The 18,511-nt window shown below is 36.3% G+C and overlaps 1 protein-coding gene across 2 annotated transcripts; it reads left to right on the forward strand.

Moving 5' to 3' along the window:
• The first annotated feature begins 8,630 nt into the window (after positions 1-8,630).
• Positions 8,631-15,876, forward strand: tmpob (thymopoietin b). 2 transcript variants are annotated; one of them, XM_059535813.1, is made up of 6 exons: positions 8,631-9,261; positions 10,560-10,677; positions 10,798-10,974; positions 12,273-12,376; positions 12,472-12,578; positions 13,738-15,876. In XM_059535813.1, the coding sequence occupies exons 1-6, from the start codon at positions 9,028-9,030 to the stop codon at positions 14,087-14,089; spliced, it is 1,092 nt and encodes a 363-aa protein (XP_059391796.1). In that variant the 5' UTR covers positions 8,631-9,027; the 3' UTR covers positions 14,090-15,876. The 2 variants fall into 2 exon arrangements, with proteins under 2 accessions (XP_059391796.1, XP_059391797.1); XM_059535814.1 differs by having other exon boundaries at positions 12,475-12,578.
• Positions 15,877-18,511: the final 2,635 nt, after the last annotated feature.

The following is an 18,511-nucleotide window of genomic DNA, read 5'->3' on the forward strand; positions in this document are numbered from 1 at the left end:
TTAATCTCCTAAAAACCATATCGCTGACTAAAAACCTGAATATAGCCAAACATGGCTCTTGATAAGAAAATCCTAAACCTGAATGATTTTATCTGTGGAAAGGTAGATTTTCTCTTCATGAATCCTTCATGTTCATTCTTTCTTCTCAGTAGCCCTACACTACTTCTGTTTTGTATTTTCTTTCTAGTCAGTGACAGCATCGTCTAGCAATGTTCAAAAGGGCTTGACTCATCCACACCAATGTCAAAAGCCCTGCGTTTTGTGAGAAACATTGTTTAACCGAGTTTCCTTTCCGCTTCCCGTGTACTCCGGTTTTGTTCTTGTGTTTGTTTTTATCATGTAACCATGTGGGAACACATGACACGATTTCTTCCATTTGACCGAAGGGTTTTAGCAGAAAACTCTGCACAGCAGTGCTCCAGATTTAATCACGAATCCTGCTTCTGAGGAACGTCTGGGATTTTTGCGGTCCTCTCCGTGAAATTGTTAAATGAATAAAACGTGTCATTTAACACCTCGACGGTTCCCCTGTCGAACCACTGGCACTTGACCTTCTCAGCACTTGGACAAACTTTGATATGACACCTGTAGTCAAACGCCACCCCGAGTGAATCGTGGGAGCTCTGGTCCGACCCAACCACCCAGTATGCCATCTGACTGTGAGATTATTAAGACTGATGTCCCCAGCGAGGCCAATATTTTTCAGAACGTCGGCAATTTATCATCCAAACATCCCACAGGTTTGTGTTTTGTTAGGTACTTTTGGATCTAGTCCGGCGGGTTTGATTCGGTGCCAGAGAAAACATGGCCGCCTTGCCAGCAGGCCGTTTAGAGCCCGAGCTGTGAAAGCCTGTCTGAGGGTTCCAGTAAATCCTTCTGCTAGCAGCTAAGAAGTTTGGAAACCGACAGAGCGGCTCCCAAACCCCCAACACGCCTCCCACCGCCGGTCTCCACAAGCAGCGTTTCATTTAAGTCGCTATTGTTTGGGGAACAAACTCTCGGTCTTTTCATTCATTTACGTTCGCGCCGCATCGATAAAGAGAATTCTTCATGAAAAGAGTATTCACTGAAACTCTATTTAAATATTCAGCACCAGGGGCCACAGAAAGGACACACGTGTGTTCTCAATAAAAACTATGAGTGAAACTTGTCAAAGTCTAACTTGATGTATTCCTAGGCTTAGAAGGCATACAAGAGACCTTTCACTTGAGAAATGCTTTGTATCAGCTAACAGCGTATAGCATATTTGAACATATATAAGGCGACAGTGCTGCCATTCTTCATATTGCTAAGTTAAACTCAATATGTAGTGCATGCAAAGTTTTCTGTGAAATTTGTTAAATAATTTTGATGTGTTGGAAATAGTAAATAATTGTTAAATAACTTTTTTATTATCCCTTAAGGCAGAATAAATGCATACATTAAAAATATAAACAAAACAATTAATTAGATATTTTCTGTGCATATTGTAAAGTTTACAATTTCCAAAGAACAATACAAAACACTGAGATAGACAAACACATTTCTATTCTTGATGAAATTTATTTTTAAATACATTTTGTTAAATGATTACATACAGTAATTCAAAATATACAGTATATAATGTATTGTTGTGTGTGTGTATTTATATATATATATATATATATATATACACACACACACACACACACACAAACACATATATATAGTCACGAGAACACACATATATACACAGTGTATACAGACACACTCATGTTTTATATATAAAAAATGATAAATATAAATACATACATATACACTTTTTTTTTTTTTTACACGTTTTACATATTTTAAATGTAAATGACTACATATAATGACTACATATAATATTTTAAATGTCTTATGACTACATATAATAAACAACATTGTTTACGTTCAACATGCAATAATGTCTGTGCGCAAAAAGTATATCCCATCTCTTGTCGTAAAAATGTTTGTTAATTCTATGGGTCTGGCTTCCGGTCTCATCTGCGTCCACTCCATACTTTTAGCTGAACAAAACAGTTAGTTTTGCTGCTTAATATTGAAAGTTGGCGTGTCTTATCATATTATTTTAATGTTTTATCTTAATTAAGAGCATACTGTTTTGAAGGGGAACCCATTTTACCGTTAATGAACTGGAAGTCTCACCTATATGCTTACTTCCGCGTTGAAGAAAAAGGTGGCTAGGCAAGCAAATTTGACCTATTTGTAAGCTTTTGGCCATATGTGATTTTTTTTCTTCTCAAAGGACATTCCAAATTCTACATAATAAACAATGAATGCAATTTCAGAGATGACGGCAAATGCTTTCGTGTTGTCGAGCAGGTGCCATCCCATGTGGTCTGTCAACATTTCAGCGGTCAGCAAACCGCCTACACAAACATGTTTCGATTTTATCTAATCGTCTGGAGGGAAAGCCCTTCCAGTAAACGCTTGGTTTGTTTAGCCCTCCACCATCCAGCCATACATAAAATATACAAATATTTACTGCATAATGGAAGTGAATGGGACGTGTCCTTCTAAAGACCCACGCATCTCCCTGAACCCAATGCGATGGGGCAGATCAGTGATACATTTAAAAGTGCTGCGTTAGTGCAGGAACAGGAGGACCCGGAGGGAGAACTTCTGAGGGGCTTCATTGGATTTAGGGGGCTCATACATCATGGGTCTCGATGCCCATTGACCTCAGTCCACTGAGCTGAAGATGTGGGTTGGGGGTTTAGGAGAAGGCACACCAAGGCTGTGTGTGCTGCCACACAGTAAGGCCTTTTGCTGGCGACCGCAGAATTGCAGTGTTTACTTAAAGCTAGTGCATAAGAGAACAGCAGACCACCGGCAATCGCCACCCGCCGGCACTGGGCAAGGGCTACGGCTCATCTTTGTTGAAAATGGCTCAGGATCCTGCTGTTCACACAGGGCCAAGCTAAATTTAGCAACAAACTGAAAAACCCTCCTCATTCTTAAAAAGCTGTTTAAGTTTCCAGAGCGAGAGGGTTCAGTGATGGACAGGAATGGTCTGAGAGACGTTTTGTGTCTTGTCGCAGGTGGCGAGCGCTCTGTCATTCCTTATGATTGTGCTTCCTGTGATGTAATATTCCATAAAACACATCAACGCGAGGTTAAACACGCAGCACTTTCAAAATTTGTGTGGCCTGCTGGTGAAATTGAAAAAATAATAGCACCTATTTTGCCATTCTTTTGGCATTATCCACCTTATTCTTCAATGCGGAAGTAAGCCTATGGGGGAGACTTCTGGGTCATTAGCTGCTATATGGAAATAATGAGAAGCATAACAGTAAATGGTAAAACTGTGCTCTACAAACCAGTGTGTTCACAATTAAAGTTATACACTAAAATAATATGGTAAGACACACCAACTTTCAATATCAAGCAGCAAAACAAACTGTTTTGTACAGCTAAAAATAGCTGGAGATGGATGAAAGCGGAAGCTAGACCCATGGAATTAAAAAATGGCAAGACCCATTTTTACGACAAGAATAAGGTTTTAAAGGAAATTTCTATTAAATCTAGTAAATGCGTTCTATTTTTTAATCTAATTTTTAACGTGACTGAAACACTGTTTAGAAACTCTGTTCTTTATGTGATATGTACATTTAAATTGGTTTATTACTTTTAAGACACAGAAGGAATTGTTTTTGTTCTTTGGAAGCACCCTTAAATGCACTTTTAAAAGTAGATTAGCATCTGTGGTTTCATGAAGAACCATAACATCCATGGAACCTTTCCATTCCACAAGAGGTTCTTTATGGCAAAACAAGATTGTTTCAATTTTTAAAATGTTTTTTTAAGAACTGTTCACTGAATAATCACTGTTAATGACCAAAAGAACCCTTTTCCACTATAGAGGACCTTGAAAGGTTCCATGGATGTTACAGGTTCTGCATGGAACCATCAATGCCAGTGAAGAAAGATTACTTTTTAGAGTGTAAATGGACCTTAATGTGTAGAAATTGGCTTTCACAAAATACAGTTATACTAAGCAGCTGCAATATTCAGGATTATTCCTGTAGTAGTGGAGTATTGAAACACCCAACCAAACTGTGTGAGCCAGATCTGTGCATTGGGACAGTAGCTGGATTTCTCTTCAGGTGCTTGGGTAATTGTGCTTGGCATAAACTACCGGTTCTTTGTGTCAGGCCGTGTAAATAGGATCCTCAAGGTGGGATTCCTGTGCTAACATGGGGAAGTCACAATATACATGGTTATCTGACCAGACGGCCCCCATGGTTTGGTTGGGTGGAAAACGTCCAACCTGCACACAGTAGGTGGGCGTGGGTGGCGACTTCGCCCTGGTGCCTACTCAAGGCCTCATAAAAACACCTGACAGTTCATATTGCCTTTGAGTACAACCCAGTATTGACACGAGCTGACCTCCGTCAAAGCCAGCCAAACAAAACAGCAAAAATTCACATAATAATTGAACAAATAAATGGAGAACTTGTTTGGCACGCCGTTCATAAAGAGCTAGACTGGCAGACTTCGGGAAATGGAGGCTCACTTTCTCTGTAGTGGGAGTTGACATCAAGGTGTGTGTCCTATAAGCGCAGTTTGGACTGTCAACAGGGGAAATATACTGTACTAGGTTTTTCCAAGCCAGGACAAATCCATTCAGCGCTTGTGAAAAGCTGTCTCTCAATCTAGCACCACACCAAGGGCCTGATTCTAATTAGCCATGAATACAAACCTTTGAGACGCTGGTTGTTATACACTGGTCAAGAGGAATGTCCACGTGTATTTAAACACAAAGTAAAACTCTAGATGGCGCAGGCCAATAGTTTCTAACTCAATCTGACTTAATCAAATCATTACTTGTTTGGTGTTGATTATTGGATACTTTTCGCATCAGCAACCAATGAGCTTGCTGCTCAACATTCAAATACTTGATACAAATACAGGAACCCTCCACCTTCCCCAGCTCCACCTGTACAGATCTGCTACGGGGTAATTTCATGTATTCTGTGTGTGTGGTGTTATTTCTTATTTGTTATATGTGCAGCAGCAATATTTCCTACATGTTCACAGCAGCATGTCTGTGGATGAATCTTCAGTAGCAAGTTTTGGTAGCAGCAGCAGTGTGGCATATTTATTCCGCCAAGACCAAACACATTAACATTGCCATGTATATTACAATGCTAAACTCCCTATGAATGTGAACACACATGGGGAGACAATGTTACTACAGCATCAAAACCACTTTATATCTCTACTTTGTTTACTTGCAGTTGATTGTATTGCAACTATGTGTATATAATTGTCATACATGGCTCATATTTTGCAAATGGATAGTCCCTCCTCAGCGTTGCTTGAGTCAGTGTTGCTGGGTTGGGATGGTTGAGATGCTCAAGCAAACAGAGCAATGTTTTGAAAGGCACCACAGAGCTACAGTGTTTACACTTTTTTGTTGTTGTTGGCAAAATCAACCTACAAATGGCTTACTTATAGTTGTCGCTGCATATTATTAACATAGAAAAATCACACATTTCAACTTAAAGAAAAGATTAGAACCCAAACATTTTGAAAGTACCTCTCAAATAATTCATTGAGAAGGCATTTAATGTTAAAATATGGTTATCAACCACAAACCATTTGACAATTTCCGTTTTTACATATGCTGACAGTGGTTGTGTGAAGGACTGGTTAAGCTTCATGTTGAGAAGTACTGCAGTCTCTCAGTGTGTACTTGGACTAGGTGTGTTTACTTGTCATTTTAAGTGTAGATGCAGCAACTTTTTTGGATTTTACAGCATTCGCATCCTGTTTTAGCATGCAGTTGAACCACTGCCAATGTAAAATCTATAAAGACTATTGCATTCCAATATAATCATATTTTGATCATTGAAACCTTATAACACGTTGACATTAAACAGACATATAAAAAAATGACAGCCCTCTTGCAGAGGCTGTTACTTCAGCATTTACAATGCATAAGCATTCTCATATTCCATTATTAAACAAAAATGTACAGTAAATATAATTTGAAGATTGTTGGATTTGGAAAACGTACACGCCTGGACAGTTTATACGTTTGAACATGTCATCACCCTGCTACAGTTTACACTGCATTCCTTTTTCAAGACCACTTTTATACACCCCGATGTTGATAATTGCTTAGTTTCTCTCAGATCCCTTTCCTGAGGGCACCACTGTTATGCTTTAAAAGACACTTTTATGTGGTGCTTGGCCAGAGGACTGTTTTCTGTATAAATGAAATACAATAAAGACAGAAAGTGTGTTTCTTAAGAGCTCAACATTTTCAAAGTTTCCCTCTCTGCTTTTCACTGGCATACCTCTCTTGGAAAGCTTTCACTGAAGATTAAGCATTAAAATCTGTGTGGTTTTGGGCACCATTGCCATAATTCAGCTATCCCAGAAACATAAGCGCGGGGCAAAATCACGACAGAGATCCAGGGTGCCCTAAACCACACCGAGCTGTAATCCTGGAAGACCAGACAGTGGTCAAAACGAATACCTACAACCACACCCGCACACAAACTCAGGTTCATTACCCGTGTGGAGGCCGTGAATCTGAGATGAGTGGAACGGAGCCCAGATTAGTCCAAGAGACATTTGAACAAAGAATAAAAAAAAGATTGATTGGAAGATTGGAAACTCTTGGAGGGGCCACCACATTATAAAGAAGTAGTTCTCCCCAAAATGTAAATTTGCTGAATATTAACTCAGCCTCAGGCCATCCAAGATGTAAATGTGTTTGTTTCTTCAACAGATTTGGAGGAATGTAGCATTACATCACTTGCTCACCAATGGATATGAATGGCTGCCATCAGAATGAGAGTTGATAAAACAGCTGATAAAAACATACAAGACATTAACTGATGGACTGGAGTGGTGTTGATTATTGTGATGTTTTTTTATGTTTGGGCATTTTTATTTTGGGTGAACTATTCCTTTAAGCTTTATTCTTTCAAAGTCTTCCTCATACAGCTCATTGAATGTCACTAAAGATTTAATAAGCCTATAAAAACTGGGTGATTTTATTAGTAACTGATTGCATAATTAAGAGGGGATCAAAAATGAGGGCTTGGGGAAAATAAAAGTAATTTTAGATGCAAAGCAATGTAACATTTTGACAAAAGAATACAAAGACACCGTTATTTCTTTAAAATAACATGCAATCCTGACAATAAGATCAGGAGTGCGTATTGTGTGCATATATATATATATATATATAATACAATCCATTTTGATTTCATGTTGACTTGGAGGCTTAACTTAAGCACATCAAATCTAAAAAAAATCTATTTGTACATTCTTACTGAAATTATTAGTGGCCTTACATGTGCATTTCATCCGTTTTCTTTTCATTGCACTTCACCATGTGTGTCATACCACAAGAAGAGATTTGTACCAAATTTGCTGCTAAATACAATCCATTTGGCTAAATGCGTCGGTCCTGCTACAGTAGGTCTAATAAGGCTTCTGCTGCCATCTTTAGGACACTATGCTGTACTTGCTCTATATTAGCAAGAGATACTCTTCCACAATCCACAATAGAATAATTTATTCTTATCATGTGCATTTTTGCCTAACGTTTCAATGTTTTGGTAGCATGTGCTATTAGAATTAGAAATAGATTGATATATTCAAAAAGCATGTACCTTTAAAACACTTACATGTAACCCTGTAAAGCCTGACATATGAAATAATCAGTGTTGGGGGTTACAATTACAAGTAATGCGAGTTATGTAATCAGACTAATAATTTAGCTTATAAGTCGTGGCCTAGTGGTTAGAGTTTGACTCCTAACCCTAAGGTTGTGGGTTTGAGTCTTGGGCTGGCAATACCACGATTGAGGTGCCCTTAAGCAAGGCATCGAACCCCCAACTGCTCCCTGGGTGCCGCAGCATAAATGGCTGCCCACTGCTCTGGGTGTGTGTTCACGGTGTGTGTGTATGCACTTGGATGGGTTAAATGCAGAGCACGAATTCTGAGTATGGGTTACCATATTTTGCTGTATGTCACTTCACTTATAAATATTAGTGTTGTCAATCATTTTTAAATAATTTACTAATTAATCAATTTTTTTTCCTGAAATTAGTCTTGATTAAAGAAAAAAACAACCCCTATTTTCAATGTACCAAACTGAAAACGCACGCACACTACCTAAAGGTGGACATTTTTACAATTATACAAAGTTTTGATCGAGGCCTTACAAATTAATTTATCAAACGTGATAGTCTTTACAGTGTTAAAGCACATGATTACAAAAGTCAGTCCTGACTCCTGTGGTAGAGTTATACCATGGTAATTAAAAGCCATAATTTGATATAATAACCATATTCATCATGCACCATGATATTTACATAGTAATTATAACATACCCCTCCCCCACTTTGCATTGTAGTCTTTTAATAGGAAATACAGTCCCTTTAAATTCCCTACCATTACCTTTTGCTGTTTAACTGAACTCATAATCATGATTTCATATTCTTTTTCCATATAAACCATAGTTTGTTGTGAAGAAACCTGCTGTAAATTAAAGTGTTGGTGTTGAAGCCGCAGCTGTCGCCTTCTTTGTTGTGGGCCAGCGTCTGTCACTCTTCCACTTCAACCAATAGGAGAACGCCTTACTTGACCCATTCGACCAATGAGCGTTGAGCTTTGTTCCACAGCGCCAGTTCCTAGGCGGGCGCGCACCGAGCCGTCGAGCGATTTCTACTTTTACCCGCCTTTCGCAAAAACCGTTTGTTTCCGCATTTTTAGCAGCGCCGTTTTGATTTAACCACATGCTTCGATGTACATTATTCCAAAAAAATATTTTTTTGGATGTAACAGATAGCTGTGTTTCTCGTAAAATCCTACGAGAATATTCAAACGGAAGGCGCGAGCCGGTTGTCAACAACGCTAGAGTCGCGCGCTTTCATTTTCACTTTATTCTCCTTTAGCTACTTACAAAAAGACACCGCTTAACTTTTAAAAGTGAAAAGGGAATAAGTGTACTTCCGCTTTGTTATTAAAACCACGTGTTTTGTGTAAAGAAGATCAAGCATGGCGCAATTTCTCGAGGATCCGGCGCTGCTCACGAAAGAGAAACTGAAGAGTGAGTTAGTTGCCAATAAAGTCCCTCTGCCGAGCGCAGACAGCAAGAAAGACGTGTATGTGCAGCTGTATCTGAAGAACCTGACGGTGCTCAACAAGAAGAACATCCCTGCTCCAGACACTTTCTCTAGCGATGAGGAGATGACAGCCCCTCTGCTGACCAACAGGAGCCGCTCGGGGAAGGTGACAATCACATGCATTCATTAACACTGATTCGCTTCTGCATAATCCTGATATACCTTATAGATAGAAGTAGGCGTGTATTGGATAATTTAGGCTGCACAATTAATCGAATTTCTAATCGCAATTATAATTATGGATGCCACAACTACTTAATCCTTAAAGTGAACTTATGTTTTTCTTCGTGCTTAAAGGGATATTCCTCCCTAAAATGAAAATTGAGTCATAAATCACTCACCCCCATGTTGTTCCAAACACAGTTTAAGATATTTTGGATGAAAACCTGGAGGCTTAAGACTGTCCCATAGACTGCTAAATAAATAACAGTGTCAAGGTCCATAAAAGGAATGAAAGCTGTCATAAAAAATCATAAGGCTTCTAAAAAAAAACTTTAAACTGTTATTAAATTTATGTAAAAATTTATTTGTTTCATGTTTTTGATTAATTAGACTTGCTTTTTGATTGAACTTTAATTTAACTATTAAAAAGTGACATTTATGAAAAAATAAAATTGATTTCATTAGAGTGTGGTTATTTCAACATTTACTATTACTGTTATTATTACTACTTTTATTACTACTACTATTATGGTTCAGTACTGCTTTATTTTTTTTAAAATATTGCACTATTTTAGTTTTTGTTCAGTATCTATTTTAAAAACTATCGGTTAATTAATCGTTATCGGCCAGTGTGGTCCAACCTAGCTATCGGTATCAGCAAAATACACTACCGGTCGACCTCTAATATGTAGTACCAATGAAATCTGTGGACGCATAAATGGGAAAGTGTCCAAATTTTTTGCTGGTACTGTACTATAATATACACAAGAATATCAGCCTTTTTTTTAAATCCCTAATATCAGTATCGGCCCCAAAAAACTCATATTGGTCGGGCTCTAATAATTATCATTCCAGGCTTTTTTTTTATTATTTTTTTTTACAACAAATGATTCTTAATAGCTTTATCTTTTTCTGCTATTTTACTTATACATATAAAACCTATAATAATTCCTAAAATAATAAAACCTATAATAAGTCCACTAGTCTACCACAATAAAAGACTAAATACTTTCTAAAAATTAATAATTATTTTGACTTCATTTAAAATAATAGTTAATAATTGTTGTTTATTCTAACTTGAGTAATTTCAGAATAAGCTAGTTTACATGTAAACACTTTTACATTTTATACACAGAGAAACACTTCTGTGATTTACTTAGTAGGTAGAAATAGAAGTAGGTAAATAGAAATAGTGGTTAGAATTTCCTTTTCATAATCCCTATTCATAATCCATATTTTCAGAAAGCCATAAGAAAGACTGACAGAGTTCGGCCAGAGGAGAACGACATCTCTGGTTTGACTGATGAAGAGTTGAAGGTTCAGCTTATGAAGTATGGGGTCCATTCAGGACCAATTGTTGGTGAGTATCACAGTTTTTTTCAGTCAAGTTGTTTTTGTGATTATTGACTGCATACTATGAATGTCCTACATCTGTAGATTTGTGAAGGTTTGCATTGTATTGTTTCTGTATGCATCATAGCCTCCACACGTAAGGTGTATGAGAAGAAGCTCCAGCATCTCCTGGAGCATCCACCGCTAGAGAGCAGTTTTCCTGAACCCGAGACCACCATCCCAGAGACCCTCACCATCACAGCAGAAGGAAACCAGAACGGCAACACACATTCAGCCGAAGATCAGTACAGCGACAAAGAAGAAGGTAAAATCAGTACTGAAACAAGCTTTTTACATTTGCACTTTTAAGCATCACATTTTCCTAAAAACAAGTTGTGTCTGAGTAAAAGTCGCTCTGGGTCAAAATTGCATTGTTGAGAAAAAAACAACACAAGTTGAATTTTACTATTACATTCACATATAATTTATAATATTTGTAAAAAAAAAAATTTTTTAAACATTATGAACACTACGAACAGTCATTATTAACAACATTTAGTCTATTATAATTGCTACACCTTTAAACAAATCTGTCAAAGTGGAACTGGAATGGCATTGACACATATTTGTTTGCCTTTGCATGCTTGGAAAAAGAAATGCATTATATAGGTCAGTTTAGGATATAGAACAGGATGTTTCAGATGATAAAAATACAGTATATTATCTCATTAATAGTTATTATATTATATAATATACCATAATTAGTACTGTCAAACGATTAATTGCAATTAATCACTTCCAAAATAAAAGTTTTAGTTTACATAATATATGTATGTGCACTGTGTATATTTATTATGTGTATATATAAATACTCACTTCAGAATTTTTTTTTATTATATATTAAATATATTTATTTACAATATAATATTTATTTATAATATAAATTGTATGAATATAAATATAGACATGGAAATACGTGTAAATATTTAAAAAATATATACTGTATGTGTGTGTATTTATATATATATATATATATATATATATATATATATATATATATATATATATATATATATACATACATAATAAATATACACATCACACATACATATACAATACAAACAAAAACTTTTTTTTATGTGATTAATCGCGATTAATTGTTTGACAGCACTAATCATAATATTTCAACAAGAGAAGTTTTGTTGTTGATTTATTTCAACATTCTAACACAAGAGCAGGAATGATTAATATTGAGTCTTTTTGGATTTGCACTTCAAAGTAAATCAGCTCATGCACTTTCAAGTAGATCAACTTCATCGTTTGTTATTAATTTAGTAGTGTTCACTCAGTCAACTGTCGACCTCCTCAAATGTTGCATCTTTTTGAGGAGAGGTGTGTTATTGTTTTACTAAGCTGTCAGACTTTGGATATGATCCGAATCTTCCAGACAAGCCCATTTTCTTCATCAAATGTAAACATTTAATTGTGGCAATCGAAGTTGCTTCAGATTAAAAAGAGTTTAGTCTTCCAAACATGCCACTAGAATTCGAGTAATGACTGAAAGTTTAATATTTATGGTTATATTAGGTTTTTGTTTAATCAGTTTTGATTTTTGATTGGCAGGAGTTGATCCTGTACCAGAACTGGTTTCCGTTGTGACTAAGCCGGTCCGGAGCAGAGGAAAGACTCCTGTCACCATCAGGACCAGCAGCAGACAGCGCACTAAAGTAATGAACAAAGTGAACGTGCATATTAAAAAGATGATAGTAGAGCTCAGTCTCATCTGCTGTGCTCTGTAATAGTTGATGTATCTTCTATTCAGCAGCAGGTGGAGGAGACGGCAGCAGACACTGAGGAAACATCTGTGGATGGAGGAGATATTTTAAAGGAAATCTTCCCCAATGAACCTGCCACACCAACCGGAATAACGTTAGTGTGATCATGCTGTTTGCATTATTCCAAATATGACCTGTCACAGATTTGCTGAATGGAATCAAATACTTTTTTCTTACTATTTCTTGGGTGCTGATTCAAAAATAGAGCCCATTTTGTTCTAGATCATCACATTTAGTCAGAAAATAGGATGCATTTCATTGCATTTTTGCTTTCGACAACCATTACAACCAGCGACTGAAGAAAATGCAAAAATGAGCCCGATGTTTTCTGCTGCATCCAAACAGTGACAGATTTTCTAAATAAATAAAAGCTTATTTTGTGAACATTGAATGGAGTATTTAAACATATTTTTACACTCCTTTGCAGACTGTAGGTTAATTAACGTGCATGAATATGTTTTGAGATATAAATAACATTTTGTCCTTAAAAACTAATGACAAAACGTTTAAAATTTGAATGCTTTTCTTGTTTTATTAGGTGCATTAAAGCTGTGTAATTAGAAAAATTTACTTCTTATTTATAAAAAAAAGACATGTTGGAAAGTCTTAACTGATATTTTTGACCTCCCCTTCAGTCAAATTCCTCCCTCAGAGATCAGATCTATTATTAATCGTTATATATTAAATAAGTGGCAAGAAAAGTGGGATACATGTACAAATAATAAATTACATGATATACATCCAGAAATTTCAAACGGATCTCTTTTAAAAGTAGATTTGATCAAGTGGTATTTACCAGATGTCGATTAGGTCATACAAGACAGACTCATGCATTTTTGCTTAAAGGTGAAGATCCTACACAGTGCATGTTCTGCAAGGTTCCCCTTTCTGTTAAACATATTTTATTGCACTGTCCCGCTCTTAATGTATGCAGAAAACTCTTTTATGAAGATATTCAGTTATCTAGTATAATTTAGCCACACAAAAAAAAAACTTAAAAAGAAAAAGTATGTTAATGTAAAAAATTCTTGTGTAATATAACTTGTGTTTGTTTGTTTGCTGGTTTATATTGTATTTGTTATGATTGTATTTTTTTTTAATAGTTTTTGCCCTGATAATATATGCTGACATGGCATTAAATAAAATATGCTACAATTGAACTCACCTTAATAAAACAAGTTAATATTAGATATTTTTGCAGGTTGCGGGGCTATGTTATCAGCTTTTTAATTCAGCTCTGTATATCTATGCAGGGTCACATGTCGGAGGCCGATCCATGGTGCAGCTGGCCGTCCAGTGAAGCCCCTGAGCCTCTGGTCCGAGGAGTCCCTTCAGCAGCAGAACACTTACACAGTGACCAAATCCTCCGTCACAGATGTTTGCAGTGCAACACCAGCCGCCCGTCCCAGACCCCGTCGCTGGTTGGCTTTCTGGTTGAAGCTTCTGGTGTTCATCACACTGGCCGCGTCTCTGTATTACGCTTTCCAATTCATCACCACCGATCAGATCAACGCCTGCCAGCTCTATGTCCAGGACAATGTCATCACACCTGTTCTCAATTACATCAGCCGGGAAAACGCAGCCGAGAGCGGCGACGGCAAATGAGCGGCCAAGTCTGTCAACCAGCTTCAGCATGCATCTACTGTTAGACTGATTTTCTAGTGCTTTACGGAGCGATGCGTCGGCAGGGTTCGGGGAGGGAGGGATTCTGGTTATTGCAGTTTGACCTAGCAGTCACATCTTAATAGACTCGTGTTTAAAGTAGTCTTTAAATCTGTGTGCATTGTGTGTTTTCATCTTGCTTTCATTTTGCTTTACGGTTTTGTAGCATTCGAGACGACGTAGAGAAATTTAGTTGTGAGTGACTGGCTAATAGTGAATCATTCTCTGCTCAGTGGCATCACAACGAGAGGTTACATGCCAAAACATGGCCAATACAAGCACAGTTTGGGTTCACACACATCGGGGCTAGAAGGAAAAGCCTGAGGCTGAATGTTTGCAAAAATGGGTTATTTGATGGTTGAAACGTTTTCCTGAGTAATCATGAAGTTTTTATTTTAACATGACTGAATCTGACTTGATGAAGTGTTGCTAATGAGACCAGAGTGAGAAAATTGTTCTAGTATAATAGGGTGAATCTCGCTGAAAATATGTGGATCATATATATAGATATGTATATATATATATATATATATATAAAATTCATAACACAAAAAATGTAATTTTTCATTATCATAATGTGAAAAATCTCATTTTGATTAACGTAATGCAAAAAAAAAAATTCTAATTACCATAATGCAAATAAATAAACATCATTACGGTACTTTAAAAAAATGCATTTTCATTACTGTAATAGGGAAAAAAAATCACTGTTATGCAAAAAATTATAGCAATCTGATATATAATATTTTTTTTGCTTTTAATAAGATCAGGTAAGCCACTGTATACACTTAATTTACATGTAAATAATATAATGTTATTTGCATTTCAGTAATGAGAATTAAGTGCCAAGTTGAAAGTATTTAAAAGAATTAACAAGTAATATTAATGATTTTGTGGTGAAATATGACTTTTTCTTGACAGTTTTCGTGAGATTGACCCAGTAGCATTTGTTTTTAATGATTTGTTGCATTGAATTTTTCAAACTACTGAACTCCCACCTCAGATAATGCTTGGTTTTAGTACTACACATTGATCAATATTGATTTTTTTCATCCAGAGCTTGAAGGAAAATGTGATCTTATGAAAGTCTCATGTAGCAATTAACACTTCACTTCTGGTGAGAAGTAGTCTGTTGTTTTTCTTTTAAGTAGATTGTGGCGGCTTGTTAAATGTGTTTGTGATGTTTTCATAATGTGTTGTGTGGCATTACAGGCGATATTTTAAACCCGTGATGAGAACAGTTGCCTGTTGTTGACTGTAATCAGACTGTCTGTTATTGCTCAAACACTGGCATACATCTGACTAAACTATGATTTCATTTCTGTGCTGTGATTTTTGGGGGGAAAAACTTATTTACTGAGTATATCTTCATTTCATTCAGAAAATACATTTGTGATGGACAAATTCATTTGAAGGGGTTTCTTTTTATATGTTGCTACTCCGTTTAATTACTTTTTAACTGCAATATTTTTCTAACGTCTTCTCTGAAATTAAAAACATTTTTTAAAAAGCAGTGAGTTACTTCAAATGTAGATATACCGAGTCCACTAAGCACTAAATAACATCTTGATTTTGTTCTGCTGTGTCAAAGGCAGTGAGAGGTATAAAGTCCCGTTTGCACTTTGTATTTAGGCAGCTAATTGTGGAAAACTGGTCAAACGGAATGAATTATTTATCCTTGATTCATTACAATTCTTGTGTGAAATAAAAAAAGACCTTTTTAAATCCCAGAGGTGACCCTTCCTTGCGGTTTATTTACAACAAGGTCAGTTTAGTGACGTGTACACACACACATTCCAGCATATTTTATTTTAGAAATGTTTCCTGTCATTTTTACTCTGAGGTTTGACCTTCAGACACACCATTAGACATTTGAGCTAGCAAACCATATAATCAGTCCAGTTCAGATATACATATACATAGCGTATTTAGCAATAATTAACTGCTGTACAATATTAATGCAGGTAAATATGGTTTAATCACACGACAAAGACAGCAGACGGTGACTTTGGGTTGCGTGGAATATCTTACGTAATGCACTCCGGAATAGCCCCTCCTCTTATTTTTGTCTTGACCGATCAAGTGAGTTCTACTATGGCGAAGGCTTTGCTCATGAATATTAATTACGTATTGCGACGTTACCTAGTTAGACGGGCTGATTGGCTGAGATGCAACGTCTTACCTGAAATGAAATTGTTGGTCTTGTATCATATAAATATCAATAAGTATATATTAAGTAATACTTAATAGTATTACAGGATCAAGGTTTTTTATTTTTGCAGAACCTGTATTTTGGTTTAAAATAATTGATTTTGGTTTGGCAGACAATTAAATTTTATGTATGTGTAACTTAAAAAACAATATGGGTCTTCATACAAGGTAAAGTTTCAGATAACTTTGTGAAGTCCAATGTTAACTTGTTTTGCATTTTTGGAGCCTATGGTGTGCCAACTTTTGTTTGTTTTTTCATTATTTTCTTTAATGAGCACCCAGTTTAGAGCATTTTGATTGTCGACGTGCATGCTTTGGTTCCGTTTTGCTTAGTATGTGTAACTTAAAATTAGTGTATATTTCTTATTTGTAAAATACTTTTTCTTATTTAATCTTATTGTTATATCAATTGCACCCAGTTAGAAAATTATTTAGCATGATCTTTTGAATGGCTTGTCAGGACTACTGTATTTGACATGTTGTTTTAATTTTAGAAATATATTGATATAGTAGTAGTAGTAATATACTTGAAAATATTTTCTTAAAAAGGTTAATTTGTAACACAATATCTCACATTTTAGAAATACATTAATCTCATTAGCATTTCTTAAAAAAAATCAAAAGAAACTGAATTCCTGTAAAATTATTACTGCATTTCATGTCATTTTAATTTTAGAAATATATAAAAGTAGTAGTAGTAATATACATGAAAATGTTTTCTTAAAAAAAGGAAAACTTTTAACACAATATCTCACATTTTACTAAATAAATACATGTAATTAGCGAATCTTAATTTTAGAAATATATATACACTCACCTAAAGGCTTATTAGGAACACCTGTTCAATTTCTCATTAATGCAATTATCTAATCATCCAATCACATGGCAGTTGCTTCAATGCATTTAGGGGTGTGGTCCTGGTCAAGACAATCACCTGAACTCCAAACTGAATGTCAGAATGGGAAAGAAAGTTACTGGGATTTTCACGCACAACCATTTCTAGGGTTTACAAACAATGGTGTGAAAAGGGAAAAACATCCAGTATGCGGCAGTCCTGTGGGCGAAAATGCCGACTGATTCAAGCTGATAGAAGAGCAACTTTGACTGAAATAACCACTTGTTACAACCGAGGTATGCAGCAAAGCATTTGTGAAGCCACAACACACACAACCTTGAGGCGGATGGGCTACAACAGCAGAAGACCCCACCAGGGACCACTCATCTCCACTACAAATAGGAAAAAGATGCTACAATTTGCACGAGCTCACCAAAATTGGACAGTTGAAGACTGGAAAAATGTTGCCTGGTCTGATGAGTCTCGATTTCTGTTGAGACATTCAGATGGTAGAGTCAGAATTTGGCGTAAACAGAATGAGAACATGGATCCATCATGCCTTGTTACCACTCTGCAGGCTGCTGGTGGTGGTGTAATGGTGTGGGGGATGCTTTCTTGGCACACTTTAGGCCCCTTAGTGCCAATTGGGCATAGTTTAAATGCCACGGCCTACCTGAGCATTGTTTCTGACCATGTTCATCCCTTTATGACCACCATGTACCCATCCTCTGATGGCTACAGGATAATGCACCATGTCACAAAGCTCAAATCATTTCAAATTGGTTTCTTGAACATGACAATGAGTTCACTGTACTAAAATGGCCCCCACAGTCACCAGATCTCAACCCAATAGAGCATCTTTGGGATGTGGTGGAACGGGAGCTTCGTGCCCTGGATGTGCATCCCACAAATCTCCATCAACTCCAACATGCTATCCTATCAATTTGGGCCAACATTTCTAAAAAATGCTTTCAGCACCTTCTTGAATCAATGCCACGTAGAATTAAGGCAATTCTGAAGGCGAAAGGGGGTCAAACACAGTATTAGTATGGTGTTCCTAATAATCCTTTAGGTGAGTGGATAGTAATAGTAGTATAATATACTTGAGAATTTTTAACAAAATAGCTCACATTTGAAAAATATATTCATGTAATAAGCGAAAAAAAAAGACAAAAAAATTTAAATAATGTAAAACTATGTTATTTAATCACTGGCACTGTTCATATCTCATTGTGTATTAATATAACCATATACATCCCCTATAAAATTACATGTAAAGTCCAATACAGTTTTTCTCCGTTATAGAATTTACCGTAAAC

This window comes from Carassius carassius, chromosome 43, assembly GCF_963082965.1.
Source record: "Carassius carassius chromosome 43, fCarCar2.1, whole genome shotgun sequence".
NCBI classification, from domain to species: Eukaryota; Metazoa; Chordata; class Actinopteri; order Cypriniformes; family Cyprinidae; genus Carassius; species Carassius carassius.